Source organism: Dreissena polymorpha, chromosome 14 (genome assembly GCF_020536995.1).
Source record: "Dreissena polymorpha isolate Duluth1 chromosome 14, UMN_Dpol_1.0, whole genome shotgun sequence".
NCBI classification, from domain to species: Eukaryota; Metazoa; Mollusca; class Bivalvia; order Myida; family Dreissenidae; genus Dreissena; species Dreissena polymorpha.
The window spans coordinates 70925258-70943238 of record NC_068368.1 but is presented as its reverse complement, the minus strand read 5'-3'; the positions used below and the strand labels follow the sequence as shown (position 1 = coordinate 70943238).

The 17981-nt window shown below is 40.7% G+C and overlaps 1 protein-coding gene across 3 annotated transcripts in view; it reads right to left on the bottom strand.

The window, feature by feature from the left end:
- Positions 1 to 17981, bottom strand: part of LOC127857782 (calnexin-like) — a 51433-nt gene that overhangs the window by 9940 nt on the left and 23512 nt on the right. For 2 of the 3 annotated variants that reach the window (XM_052394437.1, XM_052394439.1), the window contains exons 8-16: positions 15182 to 15305; positions 13999 to 14077; positions 13204 to 13278; positions 10994 to 11029; positions 10581 to 10735; positions 10113 to 10228; positions 9214 to 9288; positions 8420 to 8563; positions 6705 to 6839 (exon numbers count right to left, since the gene is read on the bottom strand). In XM_052394437.1, the coding sequence (XP_052250397.1) occupies positions 6705 to 6839; positions 8420 to 8563; positions 9214 to 9288; positions 10113 to 10228; positions 10581 to 10735; positions 10994 to 11029; positions 13204 to 13278; positions 13999 to 14077; positions 15182 to 15305 (939 nt within the window). Of the gene's footprint in view, positions 1 to 6704; positions 6840 to 7401; positions 7537 to 8419; positions 8564 to 9213; positions 9289 to 10112; positions 10229 to 10580; positions 10736 to 10993; positions 11030 to 13203; positions 13279 to 13998; positions 14078 to 15181; positions 15306 to 17981 lie in introns of all 3 variants that reach the window. The other variant, XM_052394438.1, reaches the window with a different exon arrangement.

Below are 17981 nucleotides of genomic sequence, written 5' to 3'. Positions count from 1 at the left end.
GCTCGTAATTCATGCGGTCTAATCTTTAAAAGGGATGAATCCCTTGAAGAAAGAGAAGAGTAAGCCCTTTTTATAGTCGAGGCTACCCAACGGGAAATAGAAGCCGCAGACACATCGCCCCCCCCCCCCTTTTAAGGGAATGAAGAGTCTCTTACGAGAACCTCGAATAGACTTAACTCTACTAAGATAGAACTTCAAAGACCTGACAGGGCAGAGGAGTCTATCTTCATCTTCATTACCACAAGTTCTAGAAAGACTTGGGACCTTGAAGGGTTTAGAAGCCATAGAGGGGAGTTGATTTTTAGCAAGGAATCCTGGCTGACACAACAAGGTGACAGAGCCATCGGAGGAATCAAAACAAGATGGCTTTCTTCGATAGAAAGAGCATGAATTTCACTTCTACATTTGGATGAAGCCATGGTAAGAAGGAAAACGGTCTTCCAGGTTAGGAACTGTAAAGAAGCCTGATTAAGGGGTTCATAGGGAGCTTTAATAAGCGATCCAAGAACACAAGCCAAATCCCATTTGGCGGTAAGAGAACGAGACACAGGACGTTTAAGTTCCATGGCTCGGATCAGTTCCGAAATGGCTGGGTCAGCACAGACTTGTGATGACTTACGAAAAGCAAAGGTATGCGAAAGCACAGATCTGTATCCTTTGATGGAGCTAAGAGAAAGTTTCTTATCATCAAAGAGATAGATTAGAAAATCCGCTATGCGTCTAGCAGAGGGATTGAGGGGATCAATTTTCCCTCGAACACACCAATTAGAGAAGAGTTTCCAGCGAGCATCATAGACTGCTCTGGTGGACTTTCTCCTTGCAGAGGCAACGAGTGTTGAAGCCCCGACAGAAAAGCGTTTCTTCTGCAGGGATTGCCTGATAACGGCCAGACGTGTAAGTGGAACATGTCTGGATCCATGTGAAGTCTGCTTCTCTGAGATAGGAGATCTGACCTGTGCGGGAGTTCCCTGGGAAATTCGCACAGGAGACCGAGAAGGTCGTTGAACCAGGATCTCCTGTGCCACCAAGGGGCTATCAGGAGGATCCGGCAAGAGCTCACCCTGATTTTCCCTAAGATTTGGGGAATTAGAATGGGTGGGGGATAAGCGTAAGCGTCCAGTTGATCCCAATCGAACGAAAGCGCGTCTACCGCCCACGCTGCTGGTTCGTACACTGGACTCACATACAGAGGAAGTCTGTGGTTGTCTCTGGTCGCAAACAGGTCGACCAGTGGATAACCGAATGCGAGGAATATCTGATTGGCCACTTCCTGATGAAGTGTCCACTCCGATGGAAGTAACTGGTGTTTGCGAGACAAACCGTCCGCCAGGGCGTTGAGACGACCTGGTAGGTGTTTGGACAAGAGAGAGACGTTTAGGCTCTTGCAAAGAACAAGTAATTTCATTGTTTCCAGATACAGGGAGTGAGAGTGTGTCCCACCCTGTTTCTGGATGTAAGCCACGACTGATGTGTTGTCTGTCGATACCATCACACAGGAGTCCCGAAGATGTGATTGGAATTGAGAAACAGCTAGAAAGACTGCTCGCATTTCGAGATTGTTTATGTGCAGGAGAGACTCCTGAGGAGACCACAATCCTGATAATGTCAGGCTGCGGGGTTCCAGGTGAGCGCCCCAACCTTCCATGCTCGCATCCGTTATGAGATTTAAAGACGGTTGCGGGGGAAGAAGCGGTACTCCTGCCAACAGGGTCTCCTCGTCTAGCCACCATTGAAGGTGGGGGACTAAGGACGGAAGGATGGGAATCTGTGTAAGCAGATTGTCTGGAGACCATTTCCATCGAGCTGAGAGATAGTGCTGAAGAGGACGTAGGAAGAGATGTCCCAACTGCACGAAGTCTACTACAGAGCTCAGGATACCGTTGAGTGAGAGGAAATCTTGAGCTGTGATATGAGATTGGGACAGCACCCATCTGACCTTCAAAAGGAGGTCTGATATACGTTGCTGTGAGACCCTGACCCGATTGATGTGGGTCAGAAAATTCATTCCCACGAATATGAAATCCTAAGAGGGAATGAGGTCTGACTTGGCTACATTGAGAAGGAGTCCTAAAGAGAGGAGCTCCTTCCAAGAGAACTCTAGGTGTAGCAGAAGCAGTTGACGATCGAGCTGGTGTAAGAGCCAATCGTCGAAATACTGAAGCAGTTGAACCCCGTGTAATCGGAGGTGTGCGCTCACTGCGGCCATGAGTTTGGTGAAAACTCGTGGAGCCGTGGCCAATCCAAAGGGCATCGCCCGAAACTGGTAGACCTGGCCTCGAAAGGAGAAGCGCAGGTACTTCCGGTAGTTGGGATGGATAGGAACATGGAAGTATGCATCTTCCAGGTCCAAGGAAACCCCCCATTGCATGGGTTTGATAGAGCGCCGAATGAAGGCAGGAGTCTCCATCTTGAAAGTAGGTTTGACTAGAAACGTGTTGAACACTTTTAAGTCTATGACTGGTCTCCAGGAGCCGCTTTTCTTTTGACCAAGGAAAAGGCGACTGTAAAATCCTGGAGAACAAGGGTCGTGAACCCTTTCTACCGCTGTTTTTCCAGGAGTGCGAGAATGGAGTCTGGAAGTTGTGGATGCGGAGATACCAGATCTATTGGGACGCGAGAGAGTGGGGGCCTTTTTTCGAATTGAAAAGTGAGGCCTTGTGTGACAAGAGAATGAACCCACGCGTCCGAAGTTATTTGGAGCCATCGATTTGCGAAGTGCATAAGTCTGGCCCCGACTGGTACCTCAGGCATCAGAGGTTGTGGCGGTAGAAAGGGGTATGACCTAGGGCTGACCTTTAGGAGGTCCACCCTTGCCGGAAGAAGGATTAAATGACTTCTTGTCCGCATTGGGTTTGCCCTTACTCCAATTTTGTTTTACAGAAGGTTTCCGATAGGAAGTTGTTCTGTTCTGAAAAGGAGGTCTATTTGTGGGCTGACGTGGAGCAGACGGACGCTTAGTAGGGAAACTGTCCCTTTTAGCGTTCTTGGCCGGTGGGGCTCCTGGGGGCTTAGAAGCAGGGCGCTTAAAAACCACAGGGCGCTGGCCAGAGTTGCTCCTAGCTAAGGAGGCATGTATCTGATCTTCACGATCAGCAGTAAGTGCCGACTGTATCCTCCCTCCGAAAAGAGACTCTGCTGTTAGTGGAGCAGTTCGAAGGGAGTTTACGCCTGTTTCCAAAAGGAAATTATTGGGCAAGGAAGAGAGGATGAGGTCTCTCCAAAGCCTTAACATTTCAGACATAGAAGACGCAGCATTGTGAGATAAACACTGCGTAGTACGTGAAAGATGTATCAACAAGGCCCGGAGCTCCTCTGGGATTGAATCAGAGAGCTCCCAAACCAAGTCTAAGGCTGTGGCTGCCATGAGATCTAGCTGGTTAGCCAGACCTATGGAACGGCGTTCTCTCAGCTCCCAATTTTCCAACAGGGAAAGAGGGACTGATGTATGGGTAGATGATGAAGGCATTGTAAGTGACAGCTTACTAATGTCAGCATCAGGAACCGGAAGTTTGGAAAGGTCCAAACCGGTAGCAGGGTCGGGTACCAGGGCCTTATAACTTTTCCCGCCGTCCATCTGTTTAGGCTCTGTCAGCTCCTTAGGGGCTTTCCATGGAGATGGCGAAGGCTTATTGTCTGGTTCAAGTGACTGGAAAACAGCCATTGTGGAAGAGCCAATAGGAAGGCGTAGATCCACTCGGGAAGTAGCCTTACTTATCCTGCCGGGCTCTCGTCTGCGTGCTACCTGTTCTGTAACGGTAACTGCAGATCCTGTGAGAGACAAGGAAGGACGGGGGCAGAAGTCCTCATCTAAGGTATTGAACATAAGTTCGTATACCTGATTGATTGGAGGCCAAATAATAAATTTCTGCCTCATTAGACTCCGAACCCGCCTCAATCGAACCATCTGCGGGAGCATTGGATTGATTGAAACCGGTGGATATAGGAGAAGGAATAATAGATTCATTCGCTTCTATCATGAGAGAATCGTTTTCCGGCACCATCAAAGATATATAGCTGGTGAGTTAGGTCTCTCAGAGATCAAGTCAGCAGACTCACTTTGAATACCAGAGGTCGCTGGTGAAGGATCAGTCGAAAAAGGGACAAAGATTCCCGGCGACTGTTGGATCCACAAAGTATTGGGATTTGATGGTGTAGCGGCAGCCCGTGGTATACTTCTATGCAATGTGGAAGAGACCCGTGGGGCTGAAAACGCAGCCGAAGTGGTTAGATTAACCCCTGTACCTTGAGCCTGATATGTATGCAAACTAGTGTTTGAATACAAATTATGCTCAGTGGTTGTAGGAATGGCTGAAGTGTGTGTTGAGGCCAAAATAGAGGCCGACACACGTGGAAGGGTGTCAATAGATTCCTCAGAGAAGGATCGACTAGGGGACCTAGGAGTCCGAGAGCGCCTAATAGAGGAAGGTCTATGTCCCTTATCCCTGCGACGCCGAGACACTGTTCGGCGGCGCTGGGAATGATGTTTCCGGATCGAACGTCTCCCCGAGCGCTGGCGTGATCGCTCTTTACGAGGCAATCTACGCCGAGAAACACTCGGTGAGCGTGAACGACGTCCCCTCCGGTAATGATGAGGGCTATTTGAAGTAGACGATGAGTCATACGACGACGAGCCCGAGGTGGAGGAGTAGTCGGAAACATCAGACACTACACGTTTACGTCTGTGACTCACAGTAGAAACGCGGCTGCGTCTACCTTTGTGGAGTACTGACAAGGTAGTGTCAACATCTACGGTGACCGGAACGGTCTGTGGCACAGACCGAAACCCGGTGACTGGATCGGTCATTACATGACCGGTGACCGGACCGGTCAATGACCGGTGACCGGACCGGTCACAGCATGACCGGTGACCGGACCGGTCAATGACCGGTGACCGGACCGGTCATAGCATGACCGGTGACCGGTCATAGCATGACCGGTGACCGGTCATAGCATGACCGGTGACCGGACCGGTCAATGTTGACCGGTGACCGGACCGGTCAATGTTGACCGGTGACCGGTGAAGTCTCCGGACCGGTCAACTGGTCATTCCCCATGAACGGACCGGGCAAATTTTGTCCGGTGTCGTCACGGGGTAGGGACCGATGCCTGGCAGCTACTGGTGGCATATGGTCAAGATCGTGTGGTGAAAAGTACCGACACACGGAACTTTTCCTTCGTTGATCTGATGCCGAGTCATTCAACTGGTCATTCCCGATGAACGGACCGGGCAAATTTTGTCCGGTGTCGTCACGGGGTAGGGACCGATGCCTGGCAGCTACTGGTGGAGTATGGTCAAGATCGTGTGGTGAAAAGTCCCGACACACGGAACTTTCCCTACTTTGATCTGAACTATTCTTGTTGCGTCCACGACTCTTGAAGGGTCGACGCTTGATGGCCCACGTATCTGCAGACCAATGCTCACAGAAAGGGCAGCAGTTATCCTGGGTACATCCTGCACACGACAGGCAGCTACCATGGTTGTCCCATGCTGCCCTTATGTGTCCACATGAGCCACGTGTTTGAGGCATACTTTGCCTTGAACAAACAAACAAATAGACAAAACGATACAGAAATACACAGATATATATACGGAGAATGTTTTAACGCAATACAAAAACTTCTCTATTCTGTTAAACAGAAGAATCCAGCGAAACAGAAGCAACAATTAAGTTTATAACAAAATGTCGGCCTTTGTATATCGCCATCCGGAATAAGAGTGGATTCTGGGTAATGTCCCGTTTTGGTTGTGCGGCTACACGGCACTATGTGACCGCTCTGTCCTACCTGACGGGTTTCTGAAAAGTGTGGGATTCCTCGGACGAAAAATTCCGGATAAATTACGATCCTATCGGAATAAGTAAGCATATGATATCAGGTAACGTATTTAAGCTATTAAAATAGCATGGACAAGAATTGCACTATATGTACAGTTAATGGAAAATTTCAAAGGGCCATAACTCTTTGAAAAATCATCCGACCAGAACCCACTGATAATATGCACATCTCCTTTTGGTAGTGAAGCTTCCCATGAAGTTTCATTGAATTCCAGTCATAAGTTGCTGAGAAATAGCCCGGACAAAATTTGTGCACGGACGGACACACGGACGGACGGATGGACAGACGAAGCGGTGACTATATGCTCCCCCCAAAATTTTTTGGGAGAGCATAATAAACAGTGCAGTGACACAAACAGTTAATGATTAAATTCTACTTGACATTGGTCTCCCAAGGCTTTGAACAATGTTACAATTTTTTGATAAAACTAAAACCAGCAACTTTTAATTTAAAAAACCTAAGACTCTCAGGCAAATTGCATTGAGAAACTGTTATTATTTCTGAGTATTTGTAAAATCAGATTCCTTGTGCACATCCAGGCTGTGTTTCTGACTCAAAAACTCTCTTATGTGAAATTAGTTTTAAACAATACACTGGAAACTTGGTGAGAGCCCCAGTGCTGTAAATCACATGGTGACTGTATTTTTTCATCAAATCCCTACACAGAGATGATTTTTCTTCAGAAAACAAGAACAGGCTCTTCCCAGGATACAGACTGGTTTCAATCATCAGTTTGAATTTTTTACTTTCATCCCTAAAACAAGCATAGGTAAACTGACAAGATTAACGCAACTCTTTTGTTTGCTTTTAGCAACCTAGAGACTATTCAAAGACTGGTATTGTTCTCTCTTTCCCCGAGGTCAGTTTACCTTGATGGGTCCAGATCTAGGACACAGACATATAGAGAGGAGGACTATGGGTAGCAGGCAGACAACAACGTACACCGCATACAGCCAGGGTCTCTCCTCCGCTGCACCCATCAGAGTGGACCATACACCACCGCCCTAAACATGACCCACCCAGGGGAAAACAAAAATGTAAACAGAATGCTCAACTAAAAACACAACTAAGAACAGAACTAAAAAGTAACAGGTCAATCCAGGGTTCGTATGTCTATTGAAAAAATTGTTACTTTAGAACATTCTGTAAAGTAATTGATCATATATATTCAATGAAAGGATAAAATAAAGTCACAAACCCTGAATTGAAGACAAGTGATTCATCATGCAAGGGATAGTGATCATATTTGATGACTTGGAATACAGTTTAACATATATATATTTTTAAGTTAAATGTTCTTGGAGTACACACTATCTAAGCTATGCTTAGTAATGTAATAAATATGTCACCTTAGAAAATCTGATATGCATGTTGCTATTTATTTCTATTTCAAAATGTTTCCAGTAACTGCAACATAATCACCATTGCAAAATGAACCATTTGCCAAACACAACTAAAACACCAACACCACATTGAGACATCCACCTAGAGGCACCCCCGCTCCCCTGGACTGTGACACATGACATGTCATGCTCAGGGGCTGGGCTTGTACCGCCCTCTGCTCACCTTGGGACCCTCTTTGGACATACAGCAGTAGGCTATCAGCAGCACAATGGGCAGGACAATGACCACGAGAAACACGGCCCATAGCCAGGGCCTCTCGTGGGTCACGTCCAGTATACCCTGTACAAAGGCACCGTTCTGACAGCAAACAGAATTAATAGTATTATTAAAAGCAAAATAAGTTATGTAATGTTTTTACATTAATTTCAGTTGTGACATGTAGGTAACAAATAAGTGTTTCTTGTCGGCTTCTATTAACACTTCCAAAGGCAAAATTCTTGTTTTAACATACAAAAGATCAACTGGTGATTTACAAGAACTTAACTGTGTAATAATATACAATATAAATATGTAATGGCCGAGAGACAAAGAACACATCATCTAGTCCTTCAAAATCAAAAGAGCACGAGACAAAATGCTAATAATTTTAAAAACCATGTAATTAATGACATTCTAAAATATCTCAATATAAAGTATTTAATTTGCAACTTAATTCAAACTGTTGATCTGGGGTATGATTTCAAAAACTTCTGGAATATCAACACAATACCCTCCTTAACAGGTTCACTTAACTCAAGATTACCTAAAAAGAACCTTATTTTTTAAGTGGCCAATTATGTTCCTACTAGCATAAGAAACATTCCTGATATTGAACTCTCCGCAGATAAAGCTAGAAATGCCCTATTCTTTCATCAAAACTTTAAAACATTAAACTTCTCAAACAAAATTCTAGATCACAAAATCTGTCATAGCTTAAATATTATGAAAATTACAAAAGCTCGTTTCATTCAAGATTGTTCTTCACTAGAGACTCATTCTGAGAAAACTGGGCTTTATGCATATGCTTTGCGTGTCCTCCCTGATAAGCCTACGCATACTGCACAGGCTAATCTGGAACAATACTGTACACAGATGCATTGAGCCCAGTTTTCCCTCTCAGAGTGAGGCTCCATTGGATGCATATTAGAATCACAACCAAGACATCCCACTGTTCATAGTGAACACCCTGACCCCTACTCACCCCAGTGGTGGCCTGCTCTGCAGCCCTCTTTCTCTCCCAGGTCTGCTGGACCCACACAGAGTGCTCCTCACGGTCATCTGTGATGATGAAGTTGTCAAACACAATCTCGTCAGTCATCGACCACAACTCCAGACCCAGAGCACCCTGACAACACACAACACAGGCATGTTACATGAAAAGTGAAGGAGTTCATTACAACACATTTATATTCATACATACTTTATTATCCACCATGAGAGAATTACCTGTCAGAAGTTTGAATTGATGAATATACATTCGCCATCTGACCAATAAATAACACAAACTATAGACAATGTAAGCCTGGGTGCTGTGATGTAGCAAGTTTGTAACAGGCCTTCAATTACATTTTACTACTACCTATTATATCGCACTAATATCTAATTCATAGTCTCTTCCAAGTTAAAACCTTAGTCACTGAGTAGAAATTTTAGTATTTTATAAGATTATAAAAACAGTTGTATGCTCTTTTTATGGTATTTTATGTTAAGGTGTTATTGTATTCTCTGTTTTGAAGCATTTTTTTACAACAAAGTTTAGTGTGCTGGAGAAGCTAATATTCCCTTCTCAAATTTTGTATATACCATTATTGTTCATGTTGGAAAAATGAATGAAAATATTTTTTAAATGGTCACTTTGCCAACTGCCAATTGTTTATATAAACCCCTTTCATAATCTTATATTACTATAGGTAATTGACGTCATTGCGTCATTGTGTTCAACGTCGCAACTCCTAGCACATATGGGAGTCATCCGTAGCATGCCAGTCAACTTACGATGGATGACATCTTGTATGGCTCGAGGTCCTCGAAGTAGTTGGGGTTAGCGATCCTTTGAGGCTTCCACTCACCCTGCCAAAACATGGGTAACATAACAATGGGCCTCATAATGCGAAAATGGGTCTTAGGGCCGTATGCAACCATTATATCTCCAGACCAGCTTGCACATTCAACAGTCTGGTTAGAGGCTACCTGTCTGCCTATAAGACCACAAAACCTTGCGTGACTTTGTAGCTGAGAGGGTAGCTCCTAACCAGACTTACCAACTACGCTGGCTGGTGTGGAGCTACACTGGCTGGTGTGGAGCTACACTGGCTGCCTATTGGATAAGACATATTTTGACATGACATGGCTGAAACATAACGGCTGTATTGCATAAGTATTCACATAGCAACAGTCAGAAAGACTGCCATAATTCTATACACTAATTTTGAACAAGAAGTATTAATAGAAAATCTTAATATTGATGGTTTATATAATGAAACTTATCCTTATACACCTTGTTTGGATGTAATTTCAGATGTTTATGATAGAGTAAGAGGTTATTATAAGCAACATCAAGGCTTCAACTTAACCCCGACAAGGATCCCAAGAACGCATAACCCTACTAGTATATATAATTTACTATTAATAAACTTAGACAAAAAAGCAGAACAAGTCAATACTTAAATTCCTGATAAATGTTTAGCAGTAATGAAATACATTTAAACACCGACAATTCTTATTACAATAATAAATGTTTAGCAGTATTGAAATACATTTAAACACCTTCAATTCTTATTACAATAAATCCTGATTACAGTAAGTAAAAATACATAGATCAAGCAGAAAATGTAGCATTAACAATATAACAAAAAATTATCTAAATTAAGGCTAAGACAGGTTTAAGAGCATACCTGATAGTTGGGGTTGTCAATCATGGCTGGCCTCCACTTGCCCTTGTACAGGGGGTTGGGGATGTTGGGGCGGGTCCATTCACCACAGCCAGGGGCATCCTTACACACTGGGTTGTCTGTAAATGGAAATCCTGAATGTAATTTTCATGACTATGGTTATATGTGCTATAAAGCAATGAAAGTGTTTTGAAACACCGTATTGATGAGAGAACCAAATATGCATCCTGTCAATTGAGTATTGCAAATAAGAAATGTATAGAAACCGTAAGTATAACATCAGTATCTACATAATTTGAAATTTTGACAATTAAGAGCTTCAACCTGTCAATCATGATAGCAAAAAAATGTAGCTGAACCAAACAAAATAATTTGCCAACTTATTTGGTTTGATTCAGCATAATACAATCCAAGCATACTAATATAACTTTAAACCCAAGTCACCAACGGTTCCTGCCACTGAATATCTACCTATGAGAGGTGCCTCCCACTCTCCGTCCATCTCCTCATCCCAATCCTTGGGTCTCTGTGCGTCTGGGTCTGGTATCAGAGCCTCCTCGTCATCCAGCCAGCCCGCAGGCTTCACTGCAGCTGTGTCAGGGATCTCCATCGGTTGGTCCTCATCCCTACAGGAGACAGCAAAATATCAGTCTGGTAAGGACATGTTTATGAAAAAGTGTTGACAAATTAATATGAAGAAATCAACAGATGAGGTACATATACAGACCTGAATATGTGTAATAATAGTATGAACCAAGTCTAAAATGTTTGATTGGTGCATGCACTTCTGTAATTCTTTTGCTGTGTTAAAGAATCACAAGGTAATAAGTCTTGTACAAATGCATCATAACAACACTACCCCAGGTGCACAGTTCTCTACTTACCAATCATCAGGCTTCTTGGCATTGGGATCGGCAATTCTGAAAGTAGACGTATGGCAGTTCAAAAAACAATAGTAAACAAATTGAACCTGAAACAACTAATATGTTAAAACAAAACTTAATGTGCGCACATAAAGCATGTTTCAAATAAAGAAACTTGCTATAAAAAATTCAAAGTAAACTAAATATTCAGTTATCATTTTAGCTTTATGGATTTTCTATGTGAAATACAAGTAACTTGAGTCTTATGTTTCCGTAATACTTAAATGCTAGGAGTTTGCATTATTTTAAATAACAGCAGAGGTAAATCAACTCAAAGAAGACTGTATTCTTGCAAATCTGTCTGTTAATTTAACTGACTGCAGTTCATTGTATCCAGTAGAGCAGTGCCAAGACACAGTTTTTCTGTGTCTTGAGTTTACAGTGCTGCTCCAGAGGCAAATTACTGTACCATATCATAATTATAGCTGTGTCAACATACACAACCATACTCAAAGAATGGACTTTCAATAGAGTGCTGAATTATGATGTGCATAGCGCCAAGCAATGGCCACAAGTATTCACTAGAATGCAGTCATAATTGAGGGAGAAAACATTCAATATTAATTGAGCCTTGTTCTGGATAAACTGGGCTCAATGTATGTCCCTAAAGTGTTGTCCCAGATTGGCCTGTGCAGTCCACACAGGCTTATCAGGTATGACAATTGCCGTCTCATCTGGATGTCTCTCTAAGAAAACTGGAAAACTGTTGACACTAATAAGTCTGTGTTGACTGCACTTGCTAATCTGGGATGACACTATTCACATATATTAAGTCAAGTTTTCCCACAGCGTGGCTCATTTATGTTTTCAAAATATTAAATGCATGGAGATTGCCTGATTTTAAATAACAACAGAGGTATATCAACTCAAAGAAGAAACTCTTATCTAGAATTTCTGTATCAATATTACTAACTGTTGTTCATTGTATCAACTAGAGCAGTTCCTAGACCTGGATTTCCAGTGTCTAGAATTAACATTGCTGCTCCAGAGGCAATTTACTGTTCCAGATCATAATTATAGCAGTGTCAACAAACACAGCCATACTCAAAGACTGGACTTTCAATAGAAAGCTGAATTATAATGTGCATATGAATTATAATGTGCATAGCGCCAAGTATTGGCAACACGAATTCACTATTATACAGTCAATATGGAGGGAAGAAACATTCAATATTAATATCAATGTATTCATTGAGCTGCATTATGGGAAACAGGTCTTCATGCATATGTGCGTTAACCCTTTCAGCGCTGGAACCGAATTTTGAAGTCCTTTGCAAACAGTTTAGATCCAGATGAGACGCCACAGAACGTGGCGTCTCATCAGGATCCAAACTGTTTGCTATTCTGATAGTATTCTTTGAAAAAAAATCGAAAAAAATGCTCATTTTAGAAATTCAGCAGACTACATTTTAGCAGACGACAAATTTCCCAGCATGCAAAGGGTTAAGTGTTGTTCCTTATTAGTCTACAGAGGCTAATCAAGGCCAACACTTTACGCTTTGATGGCATTTTTTTGTTGAAAGGAAATTTCTTCTAAACAAAAATACATGTTTAGACGGAAAGTGTTGTCCCTGATAAGCCTTTGCAGACTGCACAGGCTAATCTGGGACAACACTTTAGGCAAATGCATTAAGTCCAGTTTTCCAAGAGCGCAGCTCAAACTAAATCTGCTAAAGTTGTAGTGTATCCACAGGTTTTGCCTGACCAACCATCTACAAGATGGAGATCTTAGTAAGAGGCCGGTTGACAGTTAGTGTTCCAGAACTTAATTACAACAGGATCACCAGACACTGCCGTACTCAAAGTTTGGTCGGCCCAGTGCAACATGCACAAGCAAACATGTAACAAGTCAGCAGTTTCATCAAAATAGTTATATCATGAATACAATCCTGAAAGAGAAATGCAGCTTATCAGCATAGCTGTACATTGTTAATCATAGTGGAACTAAGACTAACTTTCATAAAACTTTAATGCACAAATCTAGATTTTGCAGTCAGTTGCAATCAAAATTATCAATCCAATTTTAGTATAGAATGATAGGTCATATTGCTAGCCTTACTTGTATGTGTGCTACCATGAATTATAAATAGCATTTAACATTTTAATATAAACATTTCATTGTTGAAAACATTGTTTTTTATCAAAGACAATAATCTGTGTGCAGTTCTTACTTCTCATTCTCGTCCCAGTCAGCAGGTTTCTTGTCATTGGGGTCATCAATCTCCTTGGGGGGGTTCACAGGGGGGCTGGAGACAGAACACAAGCATGTTCAGATGGGCACCCTTACCTCTTATAGTATAAGTAATTACTACTGTTCAATAAGTAATTTCCCTTCAATCATGTTAAAATATCAACTAAAATAATACATTTTGCGACCATTTTTTATCTTAACTTGCTTGTAAATTTATCGTGCAAGAAACAACCCATTGTGTCATTTCTAAATACCAAAACTACTAATTATTCATTTGCATATTTATCTGTCAGTTAACAAAAACTGGAGACTTTCTGAGGTCAAATTAAATTATAAAGACTTTGAATTAAAATACATCCATATCACAATCTTAATTCCATTAATGAACAAGCAGCAATATTGTCCCCTACCAGTGAAACTCCACCCTTGTCAGTAATTTTTTTTTATTTGTTGCCATAGCAACCACAATTTTTGACATAGGAACAAAATGAATTGATGTGCATAATCTCCGTATTGTCATCTGTCCATGTTTCAAGTTTCATGAAAAAATATGAAGAACTTTAAAAGTTATCGCAGGATCCAGAAAAGTGTGACGGAGAGACTGACACACAGAGCGCAAACCATAAGTCCCCTCCGGTTTCACCGGTAGGGGAAATAAATATTCACAATAAAGTATATCAGAAATTTCATCAGTGTTAAAGGAATTTATTATCTAGTAGTCTGAAACCAATTGAATTTTAATAATATAAACATAAATATTTATATCTTCACTCACTTTACGTCTTGCAACAAGCTGCCAGAGTTGACAACAGAGTTGTCTATGAGAACTTCAAATGTGTTGTCAGGATTCACAACTGAAAGCAACCAGACCAGACCTATGATTTGCAAGTCAAAACTCAATATTCACTGGACAACACAAATTCCACTCAAGTGTTGGACAAGTCATTTCAAAAGCAGTTTCGCATAGAATAACTGCACATTGAGAACATTTGCACAAAGTCATCAAATTCAACAGTAAAATGGTTGTATTGTACACAGGGGTTGGAGCTTATCATTAAGTTATCATAGATGGCTTAAAACTCTTCCTCCTGGTATTAATATCAGGGGTGTGATTATAGAACTGTTTAAGGGGAGGACAATGCCCTACACCTCCCCTCCCTTACAGGATTTAGTTAAACTCTTCATTTTTATATACAGCAAAGTTACAAACTAGTTGTGAAATAAGTTTGACATTGAAAGGGAGGAAATCAGCTGAAAGAAGGAAAAATCACATCCATGTAATATGATGAAACAGAACCTCTCTGTAAACAAACAAACTTATTTTAATATTTTGACCATGACAACTTAAAGCACTAGCATTCCATAAACTAATATACTGAAATCTATCCCACTGCAGTTCTGTTGTTTGTCTGAGTGTTTGCAATAAATCATTTCAAATATGAAACCATTTGCTGTGCTAACCACTGAAATATCAGAAATGTCAACTAAATCCTTCATTTTTAAATTCAGACATGAGAATGGATAACATGAAAGGCAGATGACACCCCTTACCCAAGTTCAAATCTTTGCATTTTTACACAGATCCTACTAAAGTTCACAACAGGTAAAAATAGTAATTGAAAAAACAAGGACATCAGCAGAAAAAAATACCCTAGCATATGAGTGGTTAAAAAATATTTTATAAAATAGCATTGGGCTTATAGAAACATTCTTGAGTCTGCTGCCTGGAAAGACTTAGTGTCTATAGAAAGATCTTAAGAAGGCCCCTTAAGTGAATATCCAACCCTGGTCCTATCAGCCGCAAGGCATACACGGTTACACCATATCTACTGTAATGCAATTGCAAACTATTCTTGATTAACAAATGCTAACTGGTAAGTTAAATATATGTGCTTCAAAAATACTGCTTTCCCATGTCCAACAGGAACTGTGATATATTTTCCCCACAGAAGACTCACCAAGTGTGTACAGATGTGTTTTCTTGTCTGTGAAGTACTTGTCCAGGTTGCCTGATGGCTTCTTAGCATGCTTCTCTTCAAATTCTCCAGTCTTCGGGTTTTTGTGGCGGAAAATAAAGTGCAGCTGAAACATAAATAATACACACTTTGTATCACTTAGCAGAGAAATAATGCACAACATAAAAAAAACAAGAGCTGTGGTTGCCAAACACAATGCCCCTATTGCGCTTTGAAGCAGCTATTTACAGAAAACAAGGCCCATAACTTAGCCAAAAGTCAATGGACCAAAACGAAACTCACTTCATCTGTAAGTCATGTTGGTACACTCAAATACCAAAAATAAGCTCAATATCTGAAACCTCCAGAAAAAAGTTATAATACGCATACATTTCTAAGTCCAAGGCCCATAACTTTTATAAAAACAAGAGCTGTCAGGGGACAGCGCGCTCGACTATTCTAGTGCTTGACAGTATAACGTAAGCCATCAATGGGAAAGTGTTCACATTCAATAATTTATTAGACGATCTTTCAAAAATAAAGAAGGAAAAAAATAAAAATAAAATTTGGGGGGGGGAGGGGGGGGGGAGGGGGGGAGAGTGGGGTATCATGTGGGGGGGGGGGGTAATTTATTAGATGATGTTTGAAAAAAAAAAAAAATTTAGGGTGGTGGGGTGAGAGGGGGCTATAATGTGGGGTGTGTTGTTTTGTCAAAAAAATAAATAAAATGTGATCATAAATAAAGAAGTTATGGCAATTTAAGCAAAATGCTCAATTATGTAAGTGTAAAAGGGGCCATAATTATGTCAAAATGCTTGATACAGTGGTCTGCTCTTGTTTATAGGTTGGGGTCGTGTTGGTTAAGAAGTATGCAACATATAAAAGCAATATGTCAAAGGATATAGGAAATATTTGGGGTAGTACGAAATTTTTAACATAGATTTATCAATAATATGCATATTCTAGGAATAAAAGGGGCAATAATTATGACAAAATGCTTGATAGAGTTGTCTGCTCTTGTTTATAGGTTGGGGGTGATGTTGGTAAACAAGTATGCAAATTATGAAAGCAAAATGTCAAGGGACAATGAAAATAAATGGGGCAGTACGAAAACTTTAACATTTGCTGCATATTCTTAGTGGAAAAGGGGCCATAATTATGACAAAATGCTTGATAGAGTTGTCTGCTCTTGTTTATAGGTTGGGGTCATGTTGGTAAACAAGTATGCAAAATATGAAAGAAATATGTCAAGGGACAAAGAAAATATTTGGGGTAGTACGAAAACTTTAACATTTGCACGCTAACGCTAACACAGACGCTCACACCGACGCCGGGGTGAGTAGGATAGCTCCACTACAGTCAATCTTGTGGATGCGACCACTTGTATTAAGCGACCTTTGTCTTATGCGACCATTTTGAAATCCCACGGAGCTTTTTCGCTATATAATGATATTGTATTAAGCGACTTTTGTCTTACGCGACCAGCGACCGCTGATTTGTGTGTATTTTGATGTCCGAATCTTGTATTAAGCGACCACTAGGAGGTAAAAGTGGTTAATCTATCGATCTTTCAGGGACAAATCCGTGTTAATTGTTTATCTAAGCCGATAAGATGTACTGTTACACCTCTGCTTTGTTTTCACAACCATTATGATTATGCTTTGTCTCGTTGACCGGTTCTGACCGGTATTGTTGTAGACTGCGTATTAATTTATTGAGTTGAATAATAGGGGAACGTATTGCGCACAGTCTACAGCTTAAATAGTTTACTATGTGGATCGTTAAGAGACAATGCCGATTTTTCTCGAGTATAGATAACAGGTGCAGAAACAATGCACTGTACGCGACAAACATTTCCTGAGAAGTGCGGAAAATAAACTATTAATCGGCAACATCTGTCGAAATCCGTACATTACCAATTTGTAATAATGCTAATTAGTAGATATTTGTAAGCCAATCACATTGTTATTTACTTAATAAATTTTCCAACCAGGTCTGATTGTTTGTTTTCAATTGACGTGTTTTAATTTTTTCAGCTCATTATGTATCATAATCGAGTTAGATTTCCTTAAGCGTACATGCAGAAATTAAAATGTCAAAACAAAAAGTGTTAACGTTGAACGAGAAAATTCGGGTTTTGGAATTGTCAAAGAGTATAAGTGCACGTAAAATCGCAGACGAGATTGGAGTCGGAAAAACCCAAATTCAGAACATTCTTAAGCGTAAAGCCGAGGAGCTTGAAGACGTGGAAAATAATGTGTCAGGTGAAAAAAAAACGCGCAATATAGAAACGGAAAGAGAAATACATGTGATAATATATCATAGCTTTTGGCTTCTGACATTTATTTCTAGTTTTAGCTGTACACATGTATATGTAGACTGTTACACATTTTTAGCAAAATTCTTTGTTCTTAGGAAAAATATTTCCTTGTCTATGTTGTTTTTGCAAATAAATATGTACACACAATTGATTTATAATAAATGATAATTTATAATAAGTGAAAAATAAAACACATTATAAGTAAAATATTGTTTATGTATTGTGTTTATATTCATTTTATTATAAAAGTTAAAATCATTGTGGATAAAAGAGATAATCCTTCATATAGATTAAAATTGAGGGTAAGCATTCTTCCAGAATGGCCTTTTGTATTCAAAGACCGTTTTATTAAGAGACCACTTTTGATTACTCCCTTGAGTGGTCTCTTAATACAAGATTGACTGTATATATATTTCATATATAATAGTCGAGCTAATAATGGACCAGAACGAATTTATCACTTAATCTGTAGGTCATGTAGGT